General features: G+C 35.0%; 1 protein-coding gene across 1 annotated transcript; it reads right to left on the bottom strand.

Moving 5' to 3' along the window:
• Nucleotides 1-1,148: 1,148 nt before the first annotated feature.
• Nucleotides 1,149-11,518, bottom strand: LOC109092816 (transmembrane protein 116-like). Its single transcript, XM_019106545.2, has 11 exons — nucleotides 11,250-11,518; nucleotides 10,911-10,957; nucleotides 10,735-10,798; nucleotides 10,511-10,639; nucleotides 6,225-6,326; nucleotides 6,071-6,120; nucleotides 5,756-5,839; nucleotides 5,403-5,538; nucleotides 4,733-4,877; nucleotides 2,524-2,603; nucleotides 1,149-2,435 (listed from the first exon to the last, which is right to left on the bottom strand). Exons 1-11 carry the CDS (start codon nucleotides 11,313-11,315, stop codon nucleotides 2,250-2,252), a joined length of 1,089 nt encoding a protein of 362 aa, XP_018962090.2. The 5' UTR covers nucleotides 11,316-11,518; the 3' UTR covers nucleotides 1,149-2,249.
• Nucleotides 11,519-11,949: the final 431 nt, after the last annotated feature.

Here is an 11,949-nt window from a genome sequence, read left to right as displayed (position 1 = left end):
TGAGGATTGTATTTCTATATTTGTGTTTGTTTTTTATTTCACTTTTGTTATACCTTTTTTATTTCTGTGAATTAATATTTAGATGTATTTCTCTTTGTAACTATATGGAGGACCAATCTCGCAGAATTAATGACTGAATGTTTAATTCAATTTCAATTAATAACTTTATTTATTTTAACTTTATTTTTCATTTTTATTCTTTAATTTATTTTTTATTTATTTTATGCTTATTTAATTCTAAAAAAAATTGTTGTTATACGTATTTATTTCCTCTTGTATTTATTTATACATTTATTTTCACATTTTTAATTATTGTTTTTATTTATATTTCTGTCCGTCGTGTGTATGTATATTTATTTTCCTATTTATATACATTTATTTATTCATTCATTTATTAGGAATTTCTACAGGTTTGGTCCTCCATAAACTGTTGATATAAAAATAATGTTGGCGAGAGCAGTATGTAATAATGTTGGCTTGTTTCAGCAGGTGGCAGTATTTTGCAGAGAATTAGAGCAGGAATACATTTGTACAAATCTGAAATCAACCACCCCAAAACATCAGCACCTAATACATTTTATTAAAATATTTCATACATTTTTAACAGCATTTTAATGTGGAAAGACTATGTACACACATGCATATAAAATACTTCATTAAAGTCATTCTGTCATGTGATAAATGTGTGTGCCAAACTAAAATGGGAAAACAGTATATATACCTATATATATAAATAGGTGTTATAGGATTCCCGCACTTTTTTAACAAATGAACTTTTTAACATGATTTTTCCAGCTGTTTGTAATTACTGAACAAGGACTTTTAAAACACAACAGAGATTGCACTCCAGTTTCTAGTCAAAAACATATTTTAAAACAAAGCATAACTAGAAAAAAGTTAGCAACTATAGAAATTTTCTAAGACATTGTAAAGGGATAGTTCAGCCAAATATGAAAACACTGTCATCATTTACTCACCCTCATGTCTCTTGAAACCCACAAGATTTTTGTTCAGCTTTGAAACTTCGATGAAGATCATGATTTTAATGAAAACCTGAGAGACTTCTGTCCTTCCCTCCACTGAAAGGTCACACACATGGTAAAAAGTCATTCATATGAGAGGTTTGTTCTGCGTGAGAGAATATTGTATGTGCTCTATGGATGTGCGTAGATCATTGTGTATATATGAGAATTAAATATTGCATCTACCGATCGTGTCTCTTATGAAAGCTTGGATTACTGGATTTCTTGTATGATGCCTTTATGAACTTTTTGAATCATCAGCGTCAGTGAAGGGACAGAAATATCAAGGTTTCATTAAAAATATCTTCATCCGTGTTTCAAAGATAACATTTTTTTGGGGTTTGGAACGAAGTAAAAGATGAAAGGATATTACTTTTGGGGTGAAACAATCCTGTTAAGAGTATTTCAGAACTTTTCCGAACCTGAAAACCACAATTTCTAAATATTTCCAGCTTTTCCATGACTGTAAAGACCTCATTTTAAGCAAAATGCTTATTCAGGATTCATTGCTACTATCTTGACAGGTTCATATGAGTCTTTTCCCGGCTAATATTTCTCATCAGCTCCATTGAGAAGTATTGTTTTGAAGGATGAATGATTTGTTTCATGCTCCTTTAGCAGTGACTGATACCTGCACTCTAAACACTTGTGTAGGTGGGTTCAGGTTTTGTTTGTTTTGGTTTTTTTTGGATGGAAAGCAGCAGCATTGTCTTCTCAGATCCTGTTTCAGAACTATTTTCCTCTGTCTGTAATCCCCCTTCGGTCTTTCCCTTTTCGATAGTTCAGCAGTGCGCTGTGAAAGTCTCGATCATGTCATTGTAAAAGCTAGTAGTAGAGGCTGGATAATGAAACAGTTTCTTGAAGTGGGTTTCTCAGCTAAACTAGCAGCAGGTGCAGCATCTGAAATCTTAAAACAAAACCAAAGTAGAAAAAAACATTAAGCTGCCTTTTCAGCAAAGCGTCTTTATCTGGCATCTGGTGTTAATAATACAACAGCAAAGCAAACACTTCTGCTCTGGCTGGTTTTATCAAGACTAAACGCGTCTGTTAGACCACAACGATACTTCACTTGTTTCAGTCTTGAGTTAGTGTGTGCTGTACTGGCTCAGGAAGCTCAATGTGTAGAGCATGACGCTCGCAACAGCCAAGTCATGGGTTTGATCCCCCGGTGGCTTTGGTTTGAAGTGTCTTCCCAATGCATTGCAGGGATTCTTGTGTGTCCTTCCATCAGACAAAATTGGTGAGTGATGCAGTAGAGCGCAAAGCAGCATAGTTTGGTTTCTGTGAGCGCAGCAGTGGAGTCTGGGTGGAGGCGTCCCGTATGATGCTGCCGCTGCTGAGAGAGCGAAAGTGCTGCTGCGTCCAGCCGTACACCAGACAGTTCAGCAGACCCTGAGAGGCGGAGGTGAAGGCCTGTCGAGAACAGGAACATGTTACAGCACACTGGCATGCGAGGGTAATGTGATTAGTTTACTAGGAGTTTTTATGTATTTTGGCGAACCTGTAGGATGTAGAGAACCACTCCCATCCTTCCCTCTATTATGTCCGGTTTCACCAACATCATAGTGGCCAGAAATATTGCTGAAATAAAGACGAGATCACAAAAAATCATAGAGTGAAGATGCTGGAGAGAGAGAGTGTTTATCTGTGGATTTTTTTCACTCAAAAAGAGTTAATTGTAATTAATTACGTGAAGTTATTAACAAGCTATTTTTAAGATTTATGTATTTGAATTGCATATAAAATTTATATCCATTTTGATTACACATTTTGATTTAACATAAACTTAATTGTCAGTCATACATAATTGAAACAATAAGAAACAGGTAGGGTTTCTGTAATAGTTCTAATGAGGTGTATGTTTTATATACAAAATATCTATAGGTTTATATAGTTATCATTTGTTTGTTTCAATCTCATACATTTTAATTAATTAAATATTGCTTGTTCCACAAGTAGCCATATTTGGACCTTGTTCATACTTTTTAACTGAATCCATTTATTCTTCTTCATAATGAACAGATTAAAGCTCATTCTCAGCAAATTGAAAATATTATTATTTATACAACATTTCTTTCTGGTTCTCAAATCTGATTGGCTGAGAGTCTTTTCCAGGAATGCAATATTCTAGTGATAACAGTTTCATCGCTGTTTGTATTTCTCACAGCCAGTGTCACGGCGGACACCCAAATCCACTATAATTTTATAAATAATACTGTTTTGTGTCACAAGTTTTAAGAGTTTTTTAGGCGAGAATGTAGTGTGTTTAGACTTCAAAAAATGCGGTTTGTTAACAAAGATAACTACTATTTTCTTCGATGTTTTCAGAGATATGAGCTCTAGGGCGTCAGCGGCCATTCAGCGCTATTATATTTAAACGTGAGATATAATTTGTTTTGGGTAAATCTAATGGGGCAGTCTTTGGTCTCAATAATCTATTATTTGTTCCAGAGCAAACAGTTTTGGCTGAGAGCAAAGTCTCATAACTTTATATTTTTATAACTTTAATGCAGTATATCAGAGCGCTGCCTTTGTATTTTTGACTGAATTGCCAAGCAACTTTTATGATGGCTGTTGTTGTTTATTAAATATAATTATTTAATAAATAATAGTAGTATTTAATAATAGTATTTAGTATTGAGAAACAGTGTTTGTGATTGTGATAAGTTATATTCTTCCACCATTAGTTGGCGACAAGTTTTTCTGAGTGAGTCTTCGGTAAAGACTTTTATGTTGATAGAGACTGAAACAGGGTTGTAAACAAGGAAGTTTTTTTTACTTCCAACAACAGCTTGTGAAGCAGCCAACAAATGCAGTGAGCAGAGCTGTCATTGGAAATCACCCTTAATAGATGAAAGGACAGTACAACAAAGATATCGCTTTCCTCAGCGAAGATTCAGACTAATGTTTTATTGTGAATAAGAGATTGAGCTGGAGAATGAATGCTGTATCAGATGCAGGTAATCACATTCGCTCAGTCCATCCCTCTCTTATAATACATAATTCAGTGAGCTTTTAATATAGTAATACAATAAGTACTCAACGTAAAGTGACGTTTTTGAATTAGTAACGGATCTTGAGCTCAGCTGTTAAACTATCAAACTGAGATTTGATTCCGTGACAGAAGAAAGTAGTTCTGCACAAAAGAGGGTTTTTTATAGACACTCTGTAGTTGTCTTTTTTTAATTTACACACTCGTGTCCTCGAACTGTTGTATAAATGCAATATCACATCGTAGCCGTGCGATATGGTTGTATATCAGCACGCTGTGATTACCTACATCCAAATCGCACTGCTACTCGTGTGATATTGCTCATTTAAATAAATTCAAATAGACGGAAGTAGTTAATAATGAACTATTCCAGGAATTTTTAAGTGCAGAAATCTTACCGTTTCATTTATGATTCATATACGTAATGCATCACATTAAGTTTATTGGTTTGTTTATGCTAAAACTGTGTAATCTAAATGGATGGAAAATTATATGTAATTAAAATACATAAATCTTAAATGTAGGCCTGAGTTTTATTTGGAGTGTTATGCATGTGCAGGGGTTGTTAATATAATAAAATAATAAACTGCAATTTATCTAAACAAAACTGACAAGGGAAATGAGAAAAATCTTCCTCATTGGCTGCTTTAGCACCTCAGTAACATTATATATATGTTTTAACTTTTAAATGTTTTAATGTTTTCAAATGTGTGCTGACCTGGTCCCCAGCAGAAGAAGAAGGCTGAGGGATAAAGCAGCATACGCCGTTCCAGGAGACGCAGAGTTTCCCAATGATTGTCAGCGAAAAAACCTTGAGACGTGATGATACGCTTGTACAGGGAGCGAGCTTTACACATGAGAGTCTGAAAATAAAACGAGGATTACAATGAGATTATGATCGAGTCACACAGTCTGGAGAATCATATATCTTTAGCCTAATGTTCGCTTATGCTACTGTTCAAAAGTTTGGGGTCAGTAAGACTTTTTTTGAAAGAAATTAATACAATAAGATGAACAAAAGAGACAGTAGAGACCATTTTAAAGACAAAAGATATTCAAATAAAATATTTTTGTGGAATCCCGATTTCAAAGTATATTTGAAGACATTATATTTTTTTGATTTTTAATAATATTTGGAGATGATTATTTGTTTGCAAATCATCATATTATTATGATTTCTGAAGATCATGTGACACTGAAGACTGGAGTAATGATACTGAAAATTTAGCTTTGATCACAGGAATCAATTACATTTTAACAGATATTCACGTATAATATTTGACAATATCACTGTTGAAATTTTTGAACAGTAGTGTGCATTTAAATCATAACTAGCTCAGGTATTCAAAAATGAGATCAAGACATGCTTAATGTTAAAGAGGGCTCACGGTGATGCCGATGAAGGTCATAAGGAAGGTGGTAAGGAATATGGTCATGCAGTAGTCTTGAATGACACTACATGCTGTCATTTTTGTATTTACGGATGATGTGAGATACACAGCGCCAGTATGCATCAGCAAACATCTGGAAGACAATCACATCTGCATTAGCATCATCTCAAACAACGTATTCACACAACTAAACGATGGTTAGATGAAACTACTGAACTGCATGCAATAAGTCCTAATAACAACAGGTTTAATTCAAATTAAAAGCTGTGAATGATGACTAAGTAATAAGTAATGAGAAAGTACAGTTTATTAATAATTTTCTGTGCATGTGTGCATGTATTCTGACTGACCTGTAGGGCTGGGTGAAGTTTGTGTAACAACGAAACATGTTTCCTGCTACAAAGACGGGCGCCGTGAGCATTAAAGGCAAAAGACTGTATGGAGAGATCAGGACAGACAGTCAGATGACCAAACACCATTCTATATCAAAGTACTCACATATGATGGCAAATTGGGGTAAATTGACACTACATCTGCTTTTAAACAAGTACTTATGTGATTTTTAATCAGAACTTATTTTATCATTTCTTTGCACAAATTATGTTGCTCCATCAATATTTAATGGATTCAGTTTGAGTGATATTTTGTATAATTTATGTTCTCACCATGACAGGAAAGGACCGAGACACCTGCAGCTTCTTGTGTTTGCTGGATTCTGTAATAAACAAGCCAGTCAGCATCGCCAGCGTTTACATGCAGTCTATCGTATGCTGCTTTATTACCGTCATATAAACCTGTTCATAAGGGTGAGCCGATTACCTCGCCTGGGAAACCATTGAGTCTCCTGTACTTCCCCATCAGTCCTGTGTAGAGCACCCAAACATAGTGCAGCGTGTAGAAGAACGAGGCCATGTAAAGCGTCTGTAGGATGTGAAAGTCAAAGGGAGAAGTTAATAAAGTTTAAGATATTTCAGCTATAGTTCACATCCACATTCAAACCATGTTGGCGCAGTACAGTAAGCCACATCTCTCGCATTAATATGTGATTGCAGTGCTTTCCAACCCTGACCCTGAGAGCCTCAACACAGCACAGTTTGTTTCTCCCTTACCAAACACCTGATTCAGGCCAGCAGTTAGTTAGTGGAGACCAGGTGTGTGAGATGAGAGAGACATGCAAATGTGTGCAGACGGGCTTCCCCTTGTGCAAAACAAGTACACGTCATCATACTTTTCAGAATAAGAAGAATGCTTAGTGCTTAATTAAACTAGTGAATTCTGGAAGAACCAGTTTGTGGAAAATAATCAGATTTCCCTGTTTGCCTGAGGCTCTGGAGTATGTTGTGAATAATGTGCATTTTCTTGCACAGACTGATCATTTCGCTTCATAAGAACTCAATATATCGTCAGGAGCCACGGGATTAATTCTGTGTTCAATTATATGCTTTTTTTATTTCTAGAAATGGACAGCTGCTGACTTGCTTTATATGAATCTCTATGGATCACCGTTTCAGCAAATAAAAAATCTTACTCTTCTCCTGAAGAAAAAAATCACCTACATCTTGGATAAGCCTGAGGATGGGTAAATTAAAAGCATTTATTTTTATTTATTTTTTCATTTTTGAGTGAACTATCCTGATTTAAGCTCATCTTTAAATGTAGTTTCATAATTATTTATTTTTTCTTTGAAATATGGTTAAAGTGTACCACTGAATGTACTGACAAGCATTTATGGTAAACTAAAATATACTTTAATGTCATTTCTATAGTCATGTATTTAAACATATTTGTAATTACACATTTAATGATGAAGTTGCGATTTAGTACATTTAAAATATATTAACTTTAAATGTAATATCAAATAGCACACCAGAGTTAAAATTATAATCAAGTTCTCTTCATGTGCTTTAGTAGTTAGTCAACGCATAAAAATAAGTGTATTTCTTTAAAGCACAACAAAATATTATTACAACAAAATGGTTTAAAATGTACATAAAGTAAAACTTTTAATTTGACATTATTACAAAGTGCACATGTTTTGAAAATGCATTTAAGTGTGTTAAGAATCAAAGTATCCCTGTTCAAGTCACTTAAGTGGCCTTTTATTTCATTAATATTATATTGTAGGCATGCACAGTTTTTTTTTTTTTTGTGATGGTGGAACAAAAGAAGTATTATTTATTTTGTGGTGTATTTTTGTAGATATAGAAAAATATACTGTGTGTGTGTAAATTTTATATTTTTTTTTTTTGTGACAAAAATCATTAGGATATTAAGTAAAGATCATGTTCCATGAAGATATTTTGTAAATTTCCTACTGTAAATATATCAAAACGTAATTTTTGATGAGTAATATGCATTGTTAAGAATTGATTTGGACAACTTTAAAGGTGATTTTCTCAATATTTTGATTTTTTTGCTCCCTCAGATTCCAGATTTTCAAATAGTTGTATTTCTGCCAAATATTGTCTTATCCTAACAAACCATACATCAATGGAAAGATTATTTATTAGATTTATTATTTTGATTATTTATAAAATCGACACTTAAGAATGGTTTTGTGGTCCAGGGTCACATACTTTTGAGATTTGAAGTTCCCTACAAATGTACATTCAATATCATTAAGTGCAATTGTTTTTCACAAGGGACTCCAGGGCCAGGGTTTGGAAACACTTTCTTACAGCACCTTTGTTGACATTCATGTCAAAGCAAAGCAAAGAGCTGAATGACATTCCAGGATTGAGAAATCTCTGTATGTTAAAGATAGCATATCTTTCTTAGAAATGCAAACATGGTTTTTCTTTCTGTTTTGCTTCAAGCACAGGTGAGTGCAACAGGAGGATAGCTGTTAGTTATATTTGATCAGGGTGTGTATTGCCTGATTCTAACAATCCTAAAACTATGTACCCAATTTGCTCTATTTAAAAAGGCACAGTGAAATACGTCAGTGGGATGAAGTAGAGCACTGTGTCATATTCACTGCAATACTGCATTAACACAACGAGTGAAATACACAGAGATCATGCAAAGGCGAACTGATGCTGATAAGCTCCAAAAGTGACAAAACGGTACCATAAAAATACTATAAAACCAGTTTATACAATATACAGCAAAAGAGCTTTGCAGAACTGTCATTTTTGGGAGAACTATGGTTTGCTCACTTGTACACTGCTGAATGCTATTACAGTTTAGTTTTTAGTATGATTATGTTTTCCTGGATTAATAGCAGAGAACTGTAATAACGCTTGATTAAAATGACATGTTATATAATATTTTACAATGCAGTGACTCCCCGTGATGAGACAAAATGGATGGATAAGAGCGTTCTGATTAGTCATTTACTTGTTTCTGAGCTCTAAAAATGTAAACGTTTGTAATAAACTCAGGTTTGAGTCATCAGTGAGTGTGTCACATGAGCTCGGGCAGGGATTTCCAAACCTCAGGGCGTTTTCTCCGCATGGAGGATGGTTTCAAAAGTCAAATCCTGCGCATTTTCCCACAAATAGCAGGGGTTTAAATAGGGGCTAACACTATTATTTGTTTAATAAATGATTGCTGAGCTTAACAAATGCAGCCAACACTTCGATATTTGTAAAAGTTGAGAAAATGACCAATTTGATGTTTCTGTGTCACAGTTTTAAGCAGTGTTACCTTTTTTTGTAATGGGGAAAATATTGAAGTGACTAAATATTTAATTTTAGGTTATTTAAGAGACCAACCAAAATCAACTGGAATTTTATTTTTCAGGTTAGGTTAGTTTAAGGAAATCTAATATAGAGGATTTGTGAGTGTTACAAGTCTTGAGAAACCGAACCAATTAAACACTATAGAGTGAACTTCGGCTCTACACATTACGTTACAGCCATGACAATCCACTGTTATAAACGAACACGTGCAGACGTTAAAAGTGGGTCAGAACTAATTATATCAGGGCAAAGAATATGAATCAAATTTGCTGCTCCACTTCTTTTTCAGACTCGTCCCAGTTCCAGGTTTGTTTTGTGCTTTAGAGCTCACTGGTTTTAAGGTCTGAGCTGAGAACAGCTTGTTTTTGACGTGAAACTGCCCAAACACACATGCTTTTCTTCTCTGTGAGTTTTTTTAACTAAATGCCAAACAAACAGGCTTTAGTGATGAGAAGCATATGTTTAGGCCCTGCAGAGCATTGGCAGGATGCAGGAATGAAGCACAGGGTTAAAATGGTCCCTCCTTCATTTGTGTTTCTTTCTTTTTTAGCACTTACATTTAAAAGGCAATCGAACAACAAATTATTGGCTAAAGACTTTACATTTTTCTGCAATCACATCATTTTCAAAAAAGTAATTGCACCAACTATTAGTTGGTTTTTACTCTGCAGTGAATGGGTGCCAACAGAATGAGAGTCCAAAAAGCTGATAAAAACATCACAATAATCCACACGTAATCCACAGCACTCCAGTCCATCAGTTAATGTCTGGAGAAGACAAAAGCTGAGTGTTTGTAAGAAACAAATCCATCATTAAGACGTTTAAACTTTAAACGGTCACTTCTGGCCAAAATATGAGTCCATAATCCATAATTATGCTGTTTTAGATTGTTTTGGCTTGTAAATGATGCTTGATCTGCGCATATTTCTCTCCTGATTCAGATGAGACAACATTTTTTTACTAGAGAATGCAATATAATGGATACCGGAAGCAATGGTTTTAATGTCTTAATGATGGATTTGTTTCATCTTTTGTCTTCACAATGGACTGGAGAGGTGTGGATTGCTTGTGGATCATTGTGATGTTTTTATCAGCTGTATGGACTCTCATTCTGACGGCACCCATTCACTGCAGAGCATCCATTGCTGAGACACTGATGCAATGCTACATTCCTTCAAATCTGTTCCCATGAAGAAATAAACTCTTCTGAGATGGCCTGAGTGTGAGTAAATTTTTAGCCTTTTTATTTTGGGGTAAACTATTGCTTTAACGTTCAATCGAAGATGACTGCTCCTGTGCAATGAGGCTTTATTTGTGGAAGTGTGATGCAAAAACACGGCATGTACAGAGACACAAAGAGGAAGTATCTTCTTTTGCCTGTGGTAAGCATTACATCTGCATGATAACGTGTGGGTTTTGTACCTGCTCCACTATGTGGAGGTTGTAGCAGATGTCGTAAGCGTCACAGGACTGGGTGAAGAGAAGACCTCCACACATCCAGCTCAGAGCCAACAGCAGGTCTGTTAAACTCAACAAGAACAACGGCAGCACCTGAAACACAGGTGTGTTACACTGGTCAAAATGACATGCTGGTTTGAACATCTTATTAATAAATCACAGTAGCGTAACAGATGATGGAGGCTTACCTCTGGTTTTCTTACTAGTCCTTTAACAATTGCATAAAAGATTATGGAGCCAGCCCCTAAGATGCTGAGGGTCAAATCATTAAGAAATATATAAGTATGAAAGACATAAACATTGATTAATACGTGTCTCTTTATTAAACGACTGCAACATTAAAGGAAAATGATTGAATAGATACCTTAGGACGGCCATTATTATTTGAATCCATCGAACTATAGAGTATATCTGAGAAAAGGAAAAGAAGAATAGTTTGTTTAATTTGTCTGTTCATTTTAAGCATGCAGAACATCAAATCGTAACATGGGTAGACTATTTTTATGAGATTATGACAATGCATGAAATCAGTGATCCATTAACTTGCTAAATAAGAATCAGTGTAGCCTACTTTTATTGATTATTACTTCTCAAATAACTTTGCGATCATTTTGTCATTTAAAAAGACCATTAAAGAAAATATCCTGTGCGAGGTACACGAAAGTCTGTGATAGTTGTAATGAAAAGCTGTAAAATTACTCACAGATGTCCAGTTTTCAGTCGGAATGGTGCTGTTTGCCTGTGACTTATTTTGTCCAAAAATGTCCATTTTGGTTAATTTAAATTATATTAAATTAAATTAAATTAAATTAAATTAAATTATTCCTCTCGAATTCCGTCCTTATGTAAAAACAGCAAACAGCCTAAGCTGTAACAAATTTATAATTGCTTCCAGGACATGCAGAAATGATAATCATTTATTCTAGAGACACTGGAGCAGTGAAATGTGCTTTCGAATGCCAGCACTGTAAATAATAAACAGCACGCCCCGCCCACTTTACCGCCAAGCGATTTTGATTGGCTACGATCCGCTGGCGTCACACATTCGTCGGGTTACAATGTAACTTCGTGTTTCAGTGTAACTTCGTGCTTCTTCAATGGCCATGAAAACTTACTGCCGCATTATTTTGAATTTCTGTATTAGCAAGGACGTCCTGTTTTGGGGCGAAATTGTTTGTCTGGTGTCAAATTATGCGTGGAACTGTGCCAAACTGTGCGTGACGATGACATTCAGCACGCTTCATGGGTTTTTGGGCTGTGCTTGAACACATCAGGCAATATTTAGTCAGAAACTGAAAGTCCCACTAGCTAAAGCGTTATATATTACTTAGACCTATTCGTTAGTTTAGTGGGTGCTTTTTTAATTATACTCAGAAACGTACTAATCATTTATGCTTGCCATG

This window comes from Cyprinus carpio, unplaced genomic scaffold (assembly GCF_018340385.1).
Source record: "Cyprinus carpio isolate SPL01 unplaced genomic scaffold, ASM1834038v1 S000006541, whole genome shotgun sequence".
Lineage (NCBI taxonomy): Eukaryota > Metazoa > Chordata > Actinopteri > Cypriniformes > Cyprinidae > Cyprinus > Cyprinus carpio.
The sequence above is the reverse complement of the archived record's forward strand: the minus strand, read 5'-3'. Positions and strand labels throughout refer to the sequence as shown.

Bases quoted from the DNA above. Each gene is read 5' to 3' on its own strand.
- LOC109092816 (XM_019106545.2), bottom strand. From the start codon at position 11,315: ATGGACATTTTTGGACAAAATAAGTCACAGGCAAACAGCACCATTCCG. The intron at 5,539-5,755 runs GTCAGTCAGAAT...ATTGTCTTCCAG, and splicing joins AACTTCACCCAGCCCTACAG to ATGTTTGCTGATGCATACTG. The intron at 2,436-2,523 runs GTTCGCCAAAAT...TGTTCTCGACAG, and splicing joins TGGTTCTCTACATCCTACAG to GCCTTCACCTCCGCCTCTCA.